We start from the raw sequence: 21,614 nt of genomic DNA, 5'->3' as shown, positions 1-21,614 counted from the left end.
ATTTGCATATTCATAGAACTGTGTATACTAAATGAGGCAAGGGTGTCGAGCTACATTCAAGCTACTTTAAGGCCTTAAATATGACATTTTGGTGATCAAAGATGAGTTTTAAGTGATACAATTATTGACTACAGGCGGACTTAAAAAAATTATGCCAAATGTGCCCAAAAACGTTCCTTAATGTTCTTAATATTTGTCATTGTGTTTCCAGCATCATGGAGGAGAACAGCATGGATCAGCCCACGTCTTTATCTCAGCTCTTACGAGAGAGTTATTTAGCCGAAGCCAGAGCCCATCACAGACACGGCGAGCCCAGCCTAATCGACGCGCCTCGACTTCTGGTGTACGGGACGGTCAAAGAGAAACCGGATGATTCTGGTGGGAAAGTGGACGCTCAGTTTCCAGACCTTTCTGCCTTCCTGAGCCAAGAAGAACTGGACAAGAGTGTGGATCTGGCCTGCAAAGCGATCAGCAATGATCCACGAGAACGTGAGGAGAGATGCCCACAAATGAGCCATTTCTCCAGCAAACCCACTCCAGAACCCAAGGTCGTGTCCGAGAGTCAATCAGTCCAGCCTTCAATCCAAGAAAACACGATTAGGAGCGTCAGAACTTCCAGGGAACCTGCGGCCGATTTTAAAAGACCCCAAAGAAACGCTCCTTATGGCTTGGAAACCCAATCCAAGAAGGAGTTCCTCAACAAGGCAGCCGACTTCATAGAAGAGCTTTCGTCTCTGTTCAAGTCCAACAGTTCTAAGCGAGTTCGGCCTCGTTCTTGCAAAGCGCACCGGAGCCGATACCAGAACAAAACCCAACTCGATGGCACTTCGTACTCCATTAATGCTGACGATAGAGAACGGCCGATTCTGCTTGACCAACAAATGGAGAACGATGGAGAACCGCGATTGAGAACCCGTAACGATGGAGAACTGCGGCAGGAGCCGATGGAGAACAATCAAGTCATGGACACAGAGGAGCCCGAGGAACCCGAGGAACCGGAGCCATCGTGTGAAATTGAGTGTGAAGCACCGGCTCTGATACAAGCGGAGGAACCCGTGTGTGAACCTCCACACTTTATACAGAAACTCAAAAGCAGGGAGGTTCCCGAGGGAAGTAAAGTCCAGTTGGATTGTATCGTCAGAGGACTGCCTGCTCCTGAAGTTCGGTGAGTTTCACTTTTATTGGTGTACGTATAGTAATTAGTGGTCAAATATTACTATTACTATTGCTCAGGCAGAAAGCAGACACATAGAAACTGCAAACACTATTAAAAGAAACGCTTCATATGGGGATCCAATCATGGAATCATTGTTTTGGATTTAGTTTTACTTAAAGTCCCCCTGTGGTCAATCATTTTATCCCTTAAAACTCATCTTTGATCCCCAAAATGACATATTTAAACACTTTCCTTCTTCATGCCTTAAAATATCTTGATTGTAACTCGACAACCTTGCCTCATTTAGAATGCGTGGTTCTATGAATATGCAAATGAGCCCCGCCTCCACTCACTCACTCACTCAGCTCAGAGATCCACTGGTTGACGATCACACGTTGATCTGATTGGTTACAAGGTAGTTTGTGACGTCAGAAACACCAGCGATTTCAAAGCGTGTTTTTGAGACTGTCTTTGGTTCACTGCAGTTTTAAGGAGGAAATACTCAGCAATGCTGTCGACTTATGAATTTACACATGCTTTGTCTTAAAGCAGATTAAAAACACCACATATTAACATATAACATATAAACAACATTAAAAGCTGGATTTTCACCACAGGGGGACTTTAAATGTACACTGTTACTTTTGGCCCTCTAGTGGTTAAAAAACAAAACCACATGCATTTTGTGGAAGAACATTGTTTTGGTTGTGCTTCAGCTCTTCGTGACTATGGTTATTCCTCCAGCAGACTCTCCTCTGTTCAGCATTTGTTTAAAACGTGTGATTCGCCGGAAATTTAGCGGCTCCATGTCAATCTTTCTCTCTCGTTGTGACTACTAACCCCTGACACTCCCACATTAGACACGTCAATGCAGCTGAGCAACTTTACTCTATTTACGGAAATGACGAGGCGCGCACAGACGAGTGACGCATGACACAATTTCCCACCAAAAACATTCTGCCAGGTCTAAAATATAAACAATTAATTTTTAATTTCAGTTAAAGTTTGTGAATTAAGCAGCTCGTAAACATTCTTTGTCAGTAGAAAAAAAAGTGCATTTATTTTGAATAACATACTAAAGCACATGTAAAGTACTTGAATTATTGTTGTTGAATTATATTATTATTATTAAGTTAATATCTTGCAAATGTATTCAATTCTAAATTCTCCACATTAAAAATGTTATTACAGATACACTTTACAATAAGGTCTCATTTGTTAACGATGCATTAGCTAACGTGAACTAACAATGAACAATGTGTTTTACAGCATTTATTAATCTTTGTTAATGTTAATTTATGGTGCATGTATTATTAAAGATGAATAAATTCTAAATAAAAGCATTGTTCAGTGTAAGTTTAACTAGTGTTAAAAAATGTAACCTTATTGTAAAGTGTTACTGTTATTACTAATATTTTGACATACAAATTTTACCATAATTACCGTATTACGTCACATTTAAAGATGCACTTAAGGGGGTTAAAAAATAACTTTAAGGTTCAAATAATTGCATTTAATGTTACAATATGTACGCGCCGCTAGGCGTAACGCAGTTGTCCACGTCTGTCGCCATGGTTACTATGGCAGTACGAGCGGATACCAGGGATAATGCGGATATTACGTCATTGACAGGCGACTAGTGAACAGGGACGGGCACTATTTAAAATTGTGAATTTCTCTAAATTTACAAATTCTTGGAAACATTTAGGATAATGTAAGCACACAATTGAAAGAAATATATAACACTGTGCAAGTGGTTTTTGGATTTTGATACAAAATTCTTACATATTGTACCTTTAATATAAATTTAAACCATAATACATTTTCACTTAATTGCAATTAATGAAGCATCTGTAAACAGTCCTTTCTTTTCAGACTTTTTTTAAAGTATATTATTTCCATAATATTTTTAAGTATGCTAAAGTGTGCTGCTTTTTCACAAGGAATCTATACCACACTAGTTTCTCATGCATTGGCTGTAAGCACAAAGAAGTCTTGTGAAAGCTGAGCGTATAACATGCAGTCTGAGCTCAGCCTTTCTAATTTTGCCACATTGGAAATATGATGCTATGAGAATGCAGGCGAAATTAATGTCCCACATCTTCAGTAGAGCACAGTTAGCCAATGAGTATAAGAGTAAACAAAATATTACATGGGCACATCAGTGCAGATATGATCGATATTTGCAGCAGTGTTTACTATACAGTGAATGTCTTTTCCGTCCCATTTAATAGCATAAACCACAACATGAGTGTCACTTCCTTACAAAATAATGTACTATTGTGGAATCAGATGGATATCAATGCTATATGCTATCATAGTATTTATTAATATTTTGAAACTTGGTAAACTTTTTATTTTTAGCAATTTTGTTGTGCTTTTATCAATTGATTGTTTAATTTTTTTATATATATATATATTTATATTTAGCTTTAATTTATTTTTATTTCAGTTTTAGTCATTTTAGTACTTAAAAACTTATTTTATTTTATTATTTGCATAGGAAACATTTAAAAATATATATTTTTGCATCTAATACTCTTATATTATTTCAATTAAAATAAATATTTTTTATAGTTTTAGTTTTAGTAAACTAGAGCACTGTTGTACTTTGATATAAACTGGACTGTAAGTATAAGTTTATTGATTTCTTTATTCGTAAGTGTGTTTGTCATGAAACATGTTTATGTCTAAGATAATTGCAGAGGAGGAGAAATCAAAAACTTTGAACATTACCGCTGACTTGAGGCTGGATGAACTTTATTGACTGATTATCTTTCAGTCTCTCATAACTTGTAAAGCCTTAAAGAATTGTATGAGTCAGATTGTGCAAATGTGCTGCTCCAGTCATGATATTCAGCTTGTGCTTCTCTAGAAACTCAAGTCAAGACTCAACTCAGTGTCTGTTACAGTGTGATGAAAGGTATATGTTATGGTGTAAAAGACTCAATTTATATTACGTTATTAAATGCAAAAACATTAAATGCACGATCAATTTATATGAAGTTATGAAATGCAAAAACGTCATATAAATTGATCGTGCATTTAACATTTTTGCATTTAATAATGTAATATAAATGGATCATGCATTTAACATTTTTGCATTTAATAACGTAATATAAATGGATCATGCATTTAACGTTTTTGCATTTAATAACGTAATATAAATTGATCATGCATTTAACATTGTTGCATTTAATAACTTAATATAAATTGATCATGCATTTAACATTTTTGCATTTAATAACGTAATATAAATTGATCATGCATTTAACATTTTTGTATTTAATAATTTAATATAAATTGATCATGCATTTGAAATTTTTGTATTTAATAATGTAATATAAATTGATCATGCATTTGAATTTTTGGTATTTAATAACGTAATATAAGTGGATCATGCATTTAATATTTTTGCTTTTAATAACTTCATAAAAATTGATCATGCATTTACGTTTTTGCATTTAATATGCAATAGTTACAGTATTTATTAATCTTTGTTTACGTTAGTTAATAAAAATCCAGCTATTCATTATTTGTTAATGTTAGTGCATTAACTAACGTTAACAAATACAACATTTAATTTCCAAAATGTATTAGTATTGAAATTAACATTTAAGTAAGATTAATAAATGCTTGAGAAGTATTGTTCATTCTTAATTCACGTTAACTAAAGTAGTTAACCTTATTGTAAAGTGTTACCCAATAAATTGATTATACATTTAACTTTTTTGTTCATGATATAAATTGACCATGCATTTTCTATTAGCACAAAGATGTCTTGTGAAAGCTGAAAGATAAATGTTTGCATAGCGATATCATGACAAAACCTCTAAGTTCAAGATGGCTTTTAAACACCCTGTAGTTATGATTTATTTTACTATAATTAATTCATTAATCTAGGAATTCCATTGTTTATTAAGTTCTTTTCTATGCTTTATTATACGTCTGAAGTTGGTTATCGGTTTGTCATTGATGAAACCTTAGTGTAACATAAGTCAACGCGAGCTTCCCACACTGACAGGTCAAGGAAACCCGTGCTTTTCTGAGTGTGTGTGTGACAGGTGACGTGTTTCGACAACTGTTCTCAGTCGCGTTACACACGTTCAGCTGACCCAGAGACTGTGATGTCAGAAACATTAGATCATCCCTAAACTATTGTGAGAATCCACTGATCAGAAGTAACTTGTCTTTTCAACATGATTTAAAGAGCCATTTTATTTATATCAGTGAATGTTCATCTGACCGTCTGTGCAAAGCCTTCATTTTCCTTAACCTTTCTTTGTTTCCAAATGTTCCCTAAGTCACTGAGAAAATAAACTTGTAGGATTTACTTGATAAAATCCTCGTAACAATTTGCACTAACACACTTTAAGTAATTTTTACTGCTTTGTACAGCTAACCTGTTATTATCAAGTAAAATCTACTCACTGTTAAACTTAACATTCATTTGACATTTAATTGACACTTAACATTTAATTGAAGTAATTAAGTAAATTTTACTTAGTTATCTGTAATTTATTTAATTTCACATACAGAATAAAGTAACATCTACTTAACTAAGTTTAGTAAATTTAACTAAATTAACTTTTTACTCAAACAATATAACACTGAATTAAACCACACTTTTAGAGTGTATGCTTTACTTAGGAACATTTAATTAAATCATACAATAGAAATCGTATAGATTCCATCCTGGATCATAAAAGAAGTAAAATGGCATCCGGACACAGAGACCTCAATACACAATAAAGGTAACATTCAATAGATCGTTTTTGAGTATGAATGTCTCATTTTGAGTAGAAAATGAATCCAGATGTCACAAAATGGCAAATTACCAAACCTAACAACAAAAGTAATGATAATACGTTGTAAATACAGCTGGAAAACAGTGAAAAATCAACCGTATTAATGATTAATGCCCCAGTGCATGATGGGAACACCAGTATTAGAAAAGTTGAGTAGGTTTTACTTAATTTTAGATTTACGCTTTTAATTTCTACAAGCTTAAAATGAGTACTAATATACGATTTACTTAGGTTTTTTAAATTATTATTCTTGCCTGAACTACCTTTTTCATGTAGAAATAAAAAAAAATTCTGTAGCATTTTCTTCGCCACAGAATAATTTTTACTTGAATAACATCAAGTAAATGTAAAGAAATCCCACATTTTAGATGTTGAAGCAAGCCTAAAAAATGTCAAGTGTTTCTCTTTTTTTTTCAGTGACTCAAATGTGTGCTAACAGGCTGACAGATCTATTAGTGTGTGTTGTGTTGGTGATTGAATGAGAGGCCGTTCTATGTTTAGCTCTGTATGTTCATGTGTGTGTCGGTCAGGGATGCTGCCGTCCAGCTTTATCAGGGGTTTCGAGTCCAGAGGGAAAATAGACCCAACAGGTGCAGATCTAGCGCTGGAAGTCTCCCCCCCGCAGCTCAGGCTTTCAAAGTAGAGTCTTACTCACTGGAAATGATCCTCATTGGCTCTGGGATCCCATTCCAACCCAATACATTTCAGCCATGTCTCACCCTAGGAATGAACCGCAACTTGTCACTTCAGAAGCGCTTTAAAATTCAGGGAGGAAATTTTACGAAAACGGGAGAGGAAGTAAATAATTGTTGTACGGTCACTATAGGTAAGGCTGTGGTCAAGCTATATTTTTGGATCTGATAATACTCTTTTAACCCATTGATTTCATTCTGAATAAATGCTGATTTGTGCTACAGTGTGGACCTTACTTTGCTGAAGCGTTTGAAAAGAAGGGCTGATTTTTGTGATGAGATTGAACTATCTTTAACACAAACTGACAAATGCCAGAAATAACTTCATTAGTAAATGGCTTCAGCAGCTTGGTATCTTAGACTATTAGTTTTTGCCATTAAATGACTAAAGAAAGGCTCTGAAAATGCTATTGTATTAATTTTATTGTATTTGATTAAATAAATAATAATGTCTGGTGTCATTAATCCATTTAGTCATTTAGTCAAGTAAATAGCTTTTGCTCATCAACTAAGGGTAACTTCCCTTAAAAAGGAAATGTACTATTATTTTGATGTTAATTAAGGTATTTGTGAGTTATATATTGATGTTTTTGACCATTTAATGTCCAAAATCTGTTCATCATTCAATATTAAGCATTTTAACTGGTAATTGTTTGGAAATTGTGATGGTGATAGACTGAGAAATTAGCTGATATTCGGCTATTTCGAGATTTTATGCATCAGTCAACAATTGTTAGCTTGAACGATTAACAAAAGTGCTAGTTCCTCTTGTTATCTTGTTAAATCTTGTTTTCCCATTTTTGGTTTACATGGTGCATGTTTTGGCTATCGAATATGAAATTTCATATCAATGAAAATCTCATATCAATTACATGATATTGTTGATAAAAGGCAGTTTACCTTTGTTTTGTAAGGCTTGTATTAATGACCTCTGTGGCCTACAGGATAGTGTCTCATTTAGTGTCACTAGCACACTTAAAATATTTAGTTAAATATGCATTTTGGAAAATATTTTGTGTTGAAAATGGGTGTAAATGAGCTGGGCATAATCATTTATAGTCAGAATACAACATAGTTGTGCATGTCACTGGTTTTACAACTGAGGTCAAATAAAACCAGATGCGTTCATACATGATTTATGTGGATGTTTTAAATTTTAAACTTTAACGTATTGTTATTTGTAGGGCTGTCAAACGATTAATCGCGATTAATCGCATCCAAAATAAAAGTTTGTGTTTACATAATTATTGTCTGTGTACGGAGTATAATTATTTTCTATATATAAATACACACACATGCATATATATATATATTTAAGAAAATGTGTTATTTATATATAAAATATTTATATATAATATAAATTATATATAATATAAATATATATACACAGTATATACATGCAAATATTTCTTAAATATATGCATGCATGTGAGTGTATTTATATATATAAAATAGGCTAATTATACACCGTACACACATGTATTATGTAAAAACAAACTTTTATTTTGGATGCGATTAATCGCGATTAATCGTTTGACAGCCCTAGTTATTTGTTATTGTCTGTGCTTGATGTGTGTTCCTGTTTAAATAACATTCTGAATGTGTTTTCCAGGTGGTTTTGTGAGGGAAAAGAGTTGGAAAACAGTCCTGATATTCAGATCATCACCAACGGTGAGCGACACTCTCTGATCATAGCCGAGGCGTTTGAAGAAGATACAGGCAGATACTCATGCTTTGCCTCCAACTTTTACGGCACAGACTCCACCTCAGCAGAAATCTACATTGAGGGTAAGTAAATGAATCATTGACCATTTCATATTATTGACTAAATAATTGCAGCTGCAGTTTATAGCAGCATCATTTCATTTTCTGATAGGAGCGTCTTCATCGGATTCTGACGGAGAACAACATTTTCAAGCACAGTGAGTTTCCAGGTTTTCCAACATTGAATCATGTTATAAGAATAACATGTACATATATTTTAGGGGTGTAACGGTACACAGAAGTCACGGTTCGTTACTTACCTCAGTTTCGGAAATGCATATTTCATCACTGGACTGTAGTAGTTAGACTTTTTTAATGGCACAATGCCAAATTATTTTGTCTCATTATAACAGCAGAAACAACTTAAAACACTCCATCATTTATGGTCATACAGATAAGAGTAAGACATCATTCGAAACTGTAATTTTTATTTGTGTACACTCACAATAAAAACAAAACATTGTGCTTTTGTAAAATAATGAAAACATACAGGATGCCGCATTCTGCGGTCTCGGTTTCCTTTCTGTGAAAAATAAATCGAAACTCAGCGTATAGGCTACTAGCAAGCTCTTGCGTGCTTCTGAACTCTTAGTTTGGGTTGGTGCATAGATCATCTCTTCTTCGATCTTTTTTCCTGTTGTGGAGGTTAGCAAACAGCGTTGCATTACCGCACGCCTCCTTCTGGATTGTATTGTGGATTGCCTGTGACTGATTGCATTCGTCATCTGAATGTATGGATCGAACCGTGACGTCCATACTATGACGATTCGGGACGAATATGTACTGAAATGTACCGTTACACCCCTAATATATATGGACCCAGTGGTGTAGTCTAGGTGATATGCTGGTATACGCCGAATACCCACTAGAAAAGGTTGAGGATTTTGAGGATATGTAACATCATCGTTTTGTGACGAACTTTCACACTTTCATTCATAAATTCACCCCATCTGTGTTGCGAAGCACTGACTTTTGGACCATTTGGGCCTTTGACCTTTGACCTGGATCTGACGTCACTTAGGTACAACAACACAGTTGCTTGGCGGTCATTCTCGGCGCAAGTTTGACATTTTCAGCGCTCACGTTTTCGCTCGTAACTTCATGAAACATGCTTCGATCGTAGAAAATGGCACATCATTGGTTGCAGCAGATCTCACTATTAAAATGAGTCCAAAATCAACATAGTCAATTGCGCCAATATTTCTCATGGAGTTACAACACACTCTACAGGCACTAACTAAAAACAAAAGTAGCTTTCACGTGGCGTTTTCACTTGTAAGTTTATGAAACATGCACAGATCATGGAAAATAGCACATCATTACTTACAGTGGGTGCTCTCGATTGAAATTAGTCCAAAATCAACATAATCCATTGCGTCGATCATGAGATATTACTCAGGGAGGAACTGTTTTAAAAATACCCATACCCAAATAGCCCATACCCTCAAAGGGACACTTCACCCATTTGCATTAAGCTTTGCATTGTTAGAAACCCAGTCATTCTATTGAATGGTCGTGCAACACTCTCTCATTTTCCCCTGAGATGGGAGAAATCTGTTATTTACCTCTTACACTTCCTCCTACAATGACGCAAAAATCGTCATTTTGCGTCATTGTAGGAGGAAGTGTAAGAGGGGGGGATTTCTGTTGAGACTACAAGCACTAGTTCCTCATCTTTCCCAGGGGGCGGGACCCGCTCACGCTACAGACCTATTACAGATCAGTGGGTGGGACTTTACGCTCTGAAACTGAAAGCAATATCCTCCATCTTGTTTGAAGCTAAGCTAACAGGCGCTGTGGAGACAGATGTAAAGTTATGACAATAGCGGAGGAGAGTGCTCAATATGATATAGACTAGAGGAAGAGGATTTCGGAAGTCTGATGCTTGAATCAGGTGTTTGTGGCTACCTTTACAAGCCGCATTATAGCGAAGAGCAGCCGAGGCAGAAGACCTTCCTGCCGCGGACGAGGAGCCCGGACTGGCTCGGGTTAGGGCAGACTGGTGGCGCCGGTGATCTCACTATGCAACTACGAACCGCTATGAACACAGAGATAGAGTCCGTCTGCGGCAAAGAATTTCAACGATGACAATTTCTCCTGGACGAAATCTCTGAATCAGACGAGGACACGGACGTTTGTGTTGTGAACAAGTTTCCTAGTTTCGCACCGCATATGTTCTGACTGAACATCCAGGTACCATGCAATAATTCACCTTTTCGAAAGAAATACAAACGAGGAGTAATACACTAATGAGTTCGCCAACTAACTAGACATTTTGTGTGAATGTGAAATTAATTTCAAGCTCTGGTGGTAGCTAGACTTGTAGACGGAAGAGTGATTTCTCTTATAGGCAGATATGCGCTTTCTGGATTAGTGGGAGTGGCTTGCGGAGCTGTGCAATATGGTGCATTGTGGGAGTTGTTGTCTTTCATACAAATGCGTCCTGAAGTTATTTTTTGTCTTTTCTCGGTCACAAAGGCACCAAATTCAAAATTTCTTTTACATTTCGACTACATATATGACCCACTTTAAATAAAAAGCAATGTTCAAATGGGTGAAATGCCCCTTCAAGGGCTAAACAAAAACACTAAATTGGTTTTAAATGCTGTTACTTATGATCACTTTATGCTATCACCACAAAATTTGATGCAGCTCACATGTTGGGAAACTTCATTGTACCCTTTTTCCTTCTTGAGTTATAAGGAAGGAATAAGAAAAATATATACAATTATTATTATATATATATCTTTTACCAGCAGTTTCTCAGTACGAAAATGTTCAATTGTAATGATTTTTTTGTTGTTTTAAAAAAAAAAAGTTTTCTATCACAGTATACTCACTAAAAAAACTAGACTACACCACTGTCTGGACTCCTTCCACTACCTTCATGGACCCCAAGGGACCTGTTTGAAAACACATGAACATACTTTTTTTCAGACTTCAAAATAGATCTCCTCAGCCCAAGCCCGCTGAGATCTCGGTTGAGTCCAACACATCTGCTGAAGACACAACTCCTACTGTAACAACCACCTGCGCTGAGCCAGCAGCACCTTCAGATGCAAGAGCAGTGCAACTGACCACTGACTCTCCATTTGAAGAAGAAGATACAGAACTTTTGAGTACCAAGGTCGTCAGCACTGAAATACCTGTACTAGAACCAACCGTACCTGTAGTAGAACAAACCGTACCTGTACTAGAACAAGCGATACCTGTACTAGAACCAACCGTACCTGTACTAGAACAAACCATACCTGTTCTAGAACCACTATTGCCAATATCTGAGGTGGAACCAACTCCACTTTCGCCAACCCTCACCATAACACCACCAACACTTCAATCAAGCCAAAGTATCTCTGATATACTGTTAACGTCTCAACAGAGCATTCCTGAGGTACGAACAACACAGCAAATCTACAGTTTTGATTATACCCACTTATGCATGTGTTTCTCTTGCATTATACATTTTCTTTTTCAGAATCTAAATGGCAGCAGTAGTTATCTTCAAAACTTCGATGTAAGGCCCATAATGGCAGCTCCTGTTTTTACAAAGGTAGAGCAAACACAACTCTTATTTTATTTCTAACCTTGTTATGCAACCAGACTTAGGATTGTTGCATATCAGACAATGAAACAAGCCATTTTTAGAAATATAATAGAAACTTAGTGGTGACCTCGTTTGACCAGCAATGCCCTTGTAAGCCCGCAGAACACCAATTAAAATGCAGTAGCAGTCATTATGGTAGTACCTCTAACATTATTTTCAGAGTATTTAAAAATGTAGTTTTTACATGCTTTCCATTCCAGTGTCATTGAACACCATTGTCTATTTTGGTGCAGAACCTTCAGGATGTCCTGGCTCTGGAGAGTCAGCTGGTAGTGCTGGAGTGCCGAGTAAAAGGCATTCCCTCCCCCAAAGTGGACTGGTACAGAGAGGGAACACTTATTGAAGATTCTCCAGACTTCAGGATCCTCCAGAAGAGTATGTCTAATTTTAGCATGCATACATTAAGATTATGTGGTTGGACCTATCCTTGAAAATCTTTGTCTCTTGTAAAAGAAAAACTCTCAGTGCATGAATTGTTCTACTTACAATTGGCTTCTGATAATCCACACATTCTGCTTTTTTTCATCCAGAACCAAGATCTATGGCTGAATCTGGTAGGTGGCTATGATTACAGCTGCTTTGTCAAGATAATTATTTCATGGCACTAACCACCTAACAGTCTACCATTTCTCTGTTTGGTGTGGACTTCAGAGGAGATATGTACGCTGGTTATTGCGGAGGTCTTTCCAGAGGATTCTGGAACATTTACTTGCACAGCCAGCAATAAATATGGCACAGTTTCCAGTATCGCAGTGTTGAGAGTGAAAGGTAAATTTGTGTGGAATGGAAATTTGTGTCCAACGTAAAACTGCTTAGACTGCTTACACCACAAGTCTAATTCTGAAAAATATTTTTGTCTGCATCAATAGGACACAATAATAACAACACCAAACCCACAAAAACAAGCACTTTAACCGTGGAATCCTCCCGACCAAAGGTTCAAGCAACAGACCTGATATCAACAACTTTGAAGCGCAAGCCAGATGTTCCTCTGGTAAACAACAAGGTTCACTCAAGTATGATTTGTCTCGACCCTTTGAGCTCTGGCTTTAAGCAGTCAGACCCTCTGGACTCCCTAAACTCTAGTACGCTTCGCCATGAGCTCAGTGCTAGCCTGCCTAGTCTAAACCCTCTCAGCATTGGAAAATACAGCTCAGATACTTTCAGGAGTAGTTTACCTCAGCTAGACCCACTCAGCTTCAATGCTTCTTCAATGAACTCTGATTCGATCCATAAGTCTGTCAACTCTAGCACTACACACTTCGATTCAGGAGGGTCTGGTTGTAAGCCTTCCACAGAAGTGAACCAAAGTCCATCCAACGGATTAGCCTCTGGCATCACTCTGGACTTGGATGCCTGGGTTGAACCATCACCAAATGGTTCAAAATCTTCTGTTCAAGAGCAACCACCAGTTAAACCCCTACCGGATCCCCCAACTTCTTGCCTCAAGACAAGACCCGAGGGTGTGTTAGGGAATCACAATGAACCCCGCTCTACTTCTCGAGCAGGTCTCCGCGTAACCTTTAAACTCCCGGAGGATGAAGAAGAAGAAGAGAAAGAAATGTCATCCAAAGAACCCCCACCGGTGTTGGCTAAACCAAAATTGTAAGTACCAACTTCAGAATGTTGCAAGCCAACATTTTAGGACCTTCTAAACTAGATTCAATGCATTTGTTTTCTCCTTCTTCTCTCTTATCTTAGAGACCCAGTGCAGCTTCTGATCCTCCACAATCAGGTGCTTTTGGAACAGCTGCAGGATAACGTCTCCCCAAGCCAAGAGTTGCCACATTTAAACGGGACAGATTGTGAGCCACCGCCTGTCACGCCAACTCCTTCTGCAAATCCAGTGCCATCTCCACTCCGACCACCTCTCGTTATTCCCTCTGCTCCAATTACACAGCTGATCCCTGCATCCATCCCTGCAGCACCTGCACTGCCTACTCCCATAATAAAAGCTGCTCCTGTATCCCAATTGAGCATGCCTTTAACCAATTCCATGCCCTTGCCCCAACTTACTCCATCAGCCACAACCTTACACACCCACCCTTCAACCCCTCAACAAAATCTGGTTCCCACTACTTTGCTAAATACTGTTCCACCAAATATGGTTCCTTCTACCTTAATACTCCAAACAAATGCGGTGCCTGTCTCACCCAATGTGGCTCCTATGCCAAGTGTGATACCAATAATCCCAACAGGAGCTCCCAACATCCCTATGCCTCAATCAAATGTTGGACATTCAATGCCTTTTCCTCAAATTATCATGGCTCCATCCATCCAACCAAACCCTAACTACGTGACCAATAAGCCCCCCATTACTCCTTCCAGTCATACATCACAAATGAACATGAATCCAACCTTCCAGATGAACTCTGTTCCCAATAGTGACATGTGTGTTCCCAAAACTCAAGCATTGATGACCCCTAATGCAGCAGTGGTGAACAACACTGCACCAAAGTTAAACACCACCTCAATTGCTCACCCTAGCATGGCTCCACAAGACACACGTTCTCAAAATGTGTCCTATCCACCCCTGAGTATCATCACCTCACCGCATCTGGTGAGAAATCCTCCTGCGCCCATCCCGAGTCCAATGTCTCCACCTCAACTGAACAACACCCCCCAGCCTCCACTTCCTGGGATTTTTCCGATCTCCGCCCAGAGCTTCAGCTACACCAGGCCAAAGGAGTTCATCGCAGCTCAGACGCTCTCACCTATCAGTCTTTCTCCAACTGAGTCTCCTGTTCCAATGCTACACGAATTAGCTGCTCAGATATTACCCAAGTCGACGCGGGAGATCACGTCGCCCGTCAACCAGTTTGCTCCGTCCCCAAGAAAGTTCCCAACAAGAGTTCTGGAGTCTCCGAGAAGCCCCCCATATGTGTCCTCACCGCCTCTGTTGCCTCCTGGCCTGGTGAATTCAGTGTTTTCTTTTAGAACTCATTCTCCACCACAAGCTTCTTCACCAACATCTAGCAGCTCCAGCCCCAGCCCCATCCAAAATCCAGTGGCGTTCCTTAGTTCTGTCCTTCCTTCGCTGCCAACATCTCCTCCGACCAATGCAATGGGCCTGCCTAAAAGGGCCCCACTTGGGTAAGCAAACTCCAACACAACATTAACTCTTTCCATGCCATTGACGGAAATTTCTGGCTTTCCGTGTTTTCACTGTTATACAGTAGGGGGCGCTATTACACATCTACTAAAAGAGTATTTCAGTCGGCATTTCATTCTGTAACATTAGGCAATTTTGATTTATATGCTCTTTAATGTTGATGATTGCAATATTTTACATATGCATCTGCTTACATAAGCTATTGCTTGTTTCTGCTTTTTCTTCGTCTGTGTCTTGATCAGGAGATTCATTTCATTTAAAGGAATCATTTCATTTAAAGGAATTAAAATGTTACAGATTCTCCTGATCAAAACACAGGGAAAGAAGAAGCAGAACCAAGCAATAGCATATGTAAGAAGATGCACATGTAAAATAATGTGATCATCAACATTAAACGGCATATAAATCAAAATTGCCTAATGTTACAGAATGAAATGTCGACCCAGGACGAGTTACAGGATTGTGAAGCTTTGAGTGTTGATGGACTCGATCTACTCCATCTGTGTTTTAATCATCATTCTGGATCCGATCCGGACGTAGTCTTTAACAAAAAAGCGTTTTTCTCAGCTTTTTTCTCAAAATGTTGCTTTTTTATGAAACTTCCCAAGTGGTGATAAAAGTTTCAAGTGTTGATAAAAAAGAATGCATTATGCTAGAATAAAACTTCTTATAAATTTCTTAAAGAATAAATCTTATTTTGTTTAAAAGCAGAGGTCTGTTCTTTCTTTTGATATATTGCATAATACAATTTGATAAATATTGTGAAAATGATCAAAAATGCTGGCAGCGGCTGGCAACTTAAAAAAAAATGTAGACAGGGAAAGAGTTAAAATATCATAATATGGTTTAAAGATCACACTTTCTCTTAAAGGGGTAGTTCACGTACAAATGTTAATTGTTTACTCGTCCATTTACATTTAATCGTCCTCGAAACCCATTTGAATTTCTGTCTTCTGTGCAACACAAAAGGTGGTTTTTTTTTTTTTGTAGAATATCCTGGCATGAAAGTGAGTTGAGAACTGATGCTCTCAATCTTCAGAAAGGACGAAAAAGCACCACAAAACTATTATAAAAGTGGTCCGTGTGACTGTATTATATTCCATAATCTTTTGAAACCTATAGATAGCACTCCAGTTGCCTGTTAATTGTTGTGACTAGAAGTCAGGAAGTTTAAATCAAGAAACAGATCTGTGAACAAATGAACTGAATCAACTGATTCATTGAAAAGATTTGACTCATAACTGATTTGTTCATAACTGTTTCTCTTATAAACTTTCACAAAAGTTCAGAGAAGAGTGCATGTCAAGATTCTATACTTTTATGCTTGTTTTATGTCATTTTTGAGCTTGACAAGCCCCCAGCATCCTTTCATTTTGAAAATAAAGGCCACTCAGTCCACAATATTCTTCAAAAATTCCCCTTATTGTGTTTCATTGAAGAAAGACAGTCAATGGGGAGTTTGGTTTTTGGGTGAACTGTTCCTTTAATGTGATTTACCCAGGTCATTCACTCCAATCAGCCGGTGAGATTTAAGGGTTAAAGTTAACCTTTTTAATAAACCTTTTCACTGTGATTAAGGGCAGGTTATGGTTAGGGTTTTTCTGTATCTTCTTGTGTTTCTTACCTCAGTCTCGTTGTGTTACTCCATGTCCAGGCCTCAAAGTTCACTGAAGAAGAATCAAAGAGTTTCCAGACTCATGTCCGATAGTGACCTCCGCGAAAGCAGGGAAACACTCTTACAAGATATTGAGAAGAAGTTGCGATTTAAAGATGAACCATTTCATTTTGGACAACAGGTACAACGTGTCTTAAATATTACAGCTGTTTGACTCGTGTATAGTAGAAATAGTAGGCAATGCCTTTACAGGGTTGACAGACTCAGGGTTGAACATCTGCTTTAGTTTAGATTGAGTTATGATGAGTTTCTTTATGTGACACACATTTATAATCTTGGTTTGTAATAGTGGTTTGTGTGGGCTTAGAGACGGTGGAGACGGAATAAGGAAGAAAGATAGATAACATGGCATACATATATTATATTACAAGTACCACAGTTAGATCAGTCTCTACTCTCAAATAAATCTTTGCCACCAAAATAGCTAGCACTTCTTAATTATACTAGCAAAAACATGCACATTTTTTCTCTCTTGTGCAGCTTATAGAGAGAGAGACTGAAATACTGTAAATATTTAGTTGTTCTATAAAGGTCTTTAAAAAAATTATTTAGGACTTAAAGTTAAAAGCTGTTTAATATCAACATGAATTGGAAATGCTGTTTCACATAGAAACACTTCCGGTTGTTTGAAGTGCGAGTGTTTCATGCTGATTTTAAATGCAAATATACATGATTTGAGGACTTTTAGAAATCGAATACTTTCAATTTTAAAGTATTGCTATCTGTCCCTATTTAATGAAAACCTAATTTCTGTTTGTGGTCTTTATATCTCCATATATTTATTTGGATATACAGTACGTGTATGTATGTGTGTATATATGTGTATATACTGTATATATATATATATATATATATATACAGGTGAAACTCGAAAAATTAGAATATCATGCAAAAGTTCATTTATTTCAGTAATTCAACTTAAAAGGTGAAACTAATATATAGACGCATTACATGCAAAGTGAGATATTTCACGCCTTTATTTGTTACCATTTTGATGATTATGGCTTACAGCTTATGCAAACCCTAAATTCAAAATTTCTGACATTTCAGCCATAATCATCAAAATTATAACAAATAAAGGCGTGAAATATCTCACTTTGCATGTAATGCGTCTATATAATATATTAGTTTCACCTTTTAAGTTGAATTACTGAAATAAATGAACTTTTGCATGATATTCTAATTTTTCGAGTTTTAGCTGTATATATATATATATATATATATATATATATATACACATACATATGATGATGCATATATATACTATATATACTGTGTATATATAAATATATATGCATCAGCGAAGACCTTCCCATTTAAGAATCACCCTTTTCACATGCTAAAACATTTCATGTGTCAAACATGCGTCTGCATCATGCACCATATTAACACTGTCAGAGTAACACTAAAACACACATTTGTCTTGATGTGTGACTAGTCTCTGTGTTTACATCACCGTCATTCATCCTGTCCTCCATAGAAGCCGAGTTATGTGGGGGAAGTGAGCCGATCGCTCGGACCAAACATTCCCACTGCAACTGTCGTTAACTATGACGAGGTACAAGGAATCTTCTCCTTTGCAAGCAGTGCTTTGTTCTGTATTGCCTTTTTAATCAACATATAAGAATCAATTTGAATGAAAACAAGAAGCAAATCTTTCGGAGTTATTATAAAGCGGTAGCTTTTTCCACTAATGGAGCTGCATGCATAATAACTCATTTTAGAGGAAGATGCAGAACGTTTAAATATTTTAAAGGCCACAATTATTGAAAATCTGCAAGCTTTAACATTAAAACCTCAGTTTAACGAATGATAAAAAAAAATATAGCAGTGTCACTGTAAATCGTAACTAGGGCTGTGAAACGATTAATCTCATCCAAAATAAAAGTTTGTGTTTACATAATATATGTGTGTGTACTGTGTGTATAATTATTTTGTATATATAAATACACACACATGCATGTATATATTTAAAGAAAAATGTGTTATTTATATATCAAATATTTATATATATATATGAAGAGTTCAGATGCAAAAGCCTCTAAGTGCCATCTGAAATTTTCTTCTAGAATGATAATTTTTATAAAGCTTATATATTTAAGTTCAGTAATTTCACTCAAATGACAATTAATAGGTCATTTGCATTGCCATTTAAGTGAAATTATTGAACTTAAACATACAAGCTTTATAAAAATGATAATTCTAGAAGAAAATTTCAGATGGCACTTAGAGGCTTTTGCATCTGAACTCTTCATATAATGTATATACATACAAATATTTCTTAAGTATATTCATGCATGTGTGTGTATTTATATATACAAAATAATTAAACACACAGTACACACACATATATTATGTAAACACAAACTTTTATTTTGGATGTGATTAATCGTTTCACAGCCCTAATCGTAACTAACTAGAATGCATATATGCATTTATATATAATTAAATGCTACATGTTATACGTACTAACTAAATGAGAATATTAATATATCGGTGTTCAATGGATTTCTCAAACAGAAGCAATAATGACATGAGCTTTACATTCAGCCATTTCCAGTATAGGCTGTTGTTTTTCATCTCAAACACAGAGTCTGTGTGAATGCGAGCGGTGTGTGTGAGTAAACATGAGTGCCTGAGAGACTAGACAGAGATAGGAATGAACAGGCCCGTTCTGGATTATAAATAGAGGTGACTGCATTAGAGATGTTGGCGGTCGCCCAGTTTTTATCAACACAGACGGGCCGTTCGGGCAACTTGATATACTAATAGGTACTAAATGGGAAGGAATATTATAGGGTTCATATCATACTTTGGGAATGTTTTTTGCATGAAAACAGTCCTAAATTTAGTTTTATATGACTCTCTTTAACATGATGTTTTGAGGGCTAGTTTGCTTTTAAGACTTCAATCTATATATTATGATGTTATGTTATTATTGTAATCGGTTTGCATATTCTAAAATGTGTCACTGATTTGATCTGGTGACCTGACCACTGATCAGCATCATCATTTATTGTATTTTTAGACATTTTTAAGAAAACTTTAACATTCAGTTAGCCACTGTGGATAATGTTTCCACAGCTTTGTTCATTTAGATGTATGAAAACATAAACGGGACACGTTTATGACCAGATAAGTAGTTAATTCGTAATTATGTGTTTTGTAGGAATACAAGGTGTCGAGCTTTGAGCAGCGGCTAATGAGTGAGATTGAGTTTCGTTTGGAAAGAACTCCAGTGGAAGAGTCGGATGATGATGTTCAGCATGATGAAATTCCCACGGGAAGATGCATCGCGCCCATTTTCGACAAGAAACTGAAGCACTTGAGGGCTGTGGAAGGGGTTCCTGTCACATTTACCTGTAAAGTCGTTGGAATTCCGATTCCTAAGGTGAGTGATTGACAGACTGAGGGATTCTGGGATGTAATTGTAAGGCATGCACAGAAAATAATCCATGCACAATTTCATCATTAAAATGTTTGTGAAAAGTTTCTTCTGCTCACCAACGCTGCATTTATTTGATCAAAAATACAGTAAAAATGTGGAATATTATTACAATTTAAAATATCTGTTTTTTTGTGAATATATAGTAAAGTGTAATTTATTCCTGTGATCAAAGCTGAATTTTCAGCATCATTACTCCAGTCTTCAGTGCCACATGATCCTTCAGAAATCACTCTAATATGAGGATTTGATGATCAAGAAACATTTATGATTATCATCAGTGTTGAAAACAGTCATGCTGCTTCAGATTTTTGTGGATACATTTTGTTTTTCAGCAGTCCTTGTAGAATAGTAAGTTCAAAAGAACTGTGTTTATTTGAAATAGAAATATTTTGTAATTTTATAAATGTCTTCACTGTCATTTATTAATCAAATTAATTTAGTTGTTGAATAAAACTTATTTAGAATGAACGAATTAATGAAACTTATTATCAAACTGGTCAATTTATATTAATTTCCCAACAAAACAAATATATACAGTATATATGTATATGTATATATATGTGTATGTATGTATGTATGTGTATATATATATTTATGTATAGTTATATATGAAAATATTAAAATCTTTAAGAGCAGAACAGAAACATTATGTATTATATATATATATATATATATATATATATATATATATATATATATATATATATATATATATACTGAAGAGTTCAGATGCAAAAGCCTCTAAGTGCCATCTGAAATTTTCTTCTTGTATATGAGTTCAGTAATTTCACTCAAATGACAAATAATAGGTCATTTGCATTGCCATTTAAGTGAAATTATTGAACTTAAATATACGAGCTTGATAAAAATTATCATTCTAGAAGAAAATTTCAGATGGCATTTAGAGGCTTTTGCATCTGAACTCTTCATATATATATATATATGTATATGTATATGTATATGTTACAGTTCTGTCTTCAACTGCATGTTGATGGACTTTTATTTTGTACTCTTCCCACAGGTTTACTGGTTTAAGGATGGAAAGCAGATTTTGAAGAAGAACGAGCACTACAGGAAAATCAGAGAGGGTGATGGGACGTGTTCGCTACACATAGAAGCCGCTACGAGCGACGATGACGGCAACTATACAGTCATGGCAGCAAATCCACAGGTAAACAGCAGCAAAGACATCCGTAAGAAATTCCACTGGATTACAGTTTAAATAAAAGCCAAGCCTCTTGTCATGTCCACAGGGTAGAATAAGCTGCTCTGGTCACTTGATTGTCCAAACGGGTCCCGTGCGAAACCGGCCCTTGGTTCACTCTCAGAGGTGAGTTGCATCAATGCTCAGCTTT

The 21,614-nt window shown here is 36.4% G+C and overlaps 1 protein-coding gene across 2 annotated transcripts in view; it reads left to right on the top strand.

The window, feature by feature from the left end:
- The window catches only part of mypn (myopalladin), a 33,861-nt gene that overhangs the window by 3,485 nt on the left and 8,762 nt on the right, over positions 1-21,614 (top strand). The window contains exons 2-16 of one of the 2 annotated variants that reach the window (XM_081351454.1): positions 212-1,165; positions 8,269-8,444; positions 8,533-8,578; positions 11,358-11,811; positions 11,896-11,970; positions 12,258-12,399; positions 12,555-12,578; positions 12,676-12,792; positions 12,894-13,629; positions 13,726-15,117; positions 16,791-16,932; positions 18,292-18,369; positions 19,981-20,202; positions 21,281-21,430; positions 21,513-21,589. In XM_081351454.1, the coding sequence (XP_081207580.1) occupies positions 216-1,165; positions 8,269-8,444; positions 8,533-8,578; positions 11,358-11,811; positions 11,896-11,970; positions 12,258-12,399; positions 12,555-12,578; positions 12,676-12,792; positions 12,894-13,629; positions 13,726-15,117; positions 16,791-16,932; positions 18,292-18,369; positions 19,981-20,202; positions 21,281-21,430; positions 21,513-21,589 (4,781 nt within the window). In that variant the 5' untranslated portion in view covers positions 212-215. The remainder of the gene's footprint in view (positions 1-211; positions 1,166-8,268; positions 8,445-8,532; positions 8,579-11,357; positions 11,812-11,895; positions 11,971-12,257; positions 12,400-12,554; positions 12,579-12,675; positions 12,793-12,893; positions 13,630-13,725; positions 15,118-16,790; positions 16,933-18,291; positions 18,370-19,980; positions 20,203-21,280; positions 21,431-21,512; positions 21,590-21,614) is intronic. The other variant, XM_081351455.1, reaches the window with a different exon arrangement.

This window comes from Scardinius erythrophthalmus (assembly GCF_964197995.2).
Source record: "Scardinius erythrophthalmus genome assembly, chromosome: 21".
Lineage (NCBI taxonomy): Eukaryota > Metazoa > Chordata > Actinopteri > Cypriniformes > Leuciscidae > Scardinius > Scardinius erythrophthalmus.
This window is presented reverse-complemented; position numbering and strand designations above follow the sequence as displayed.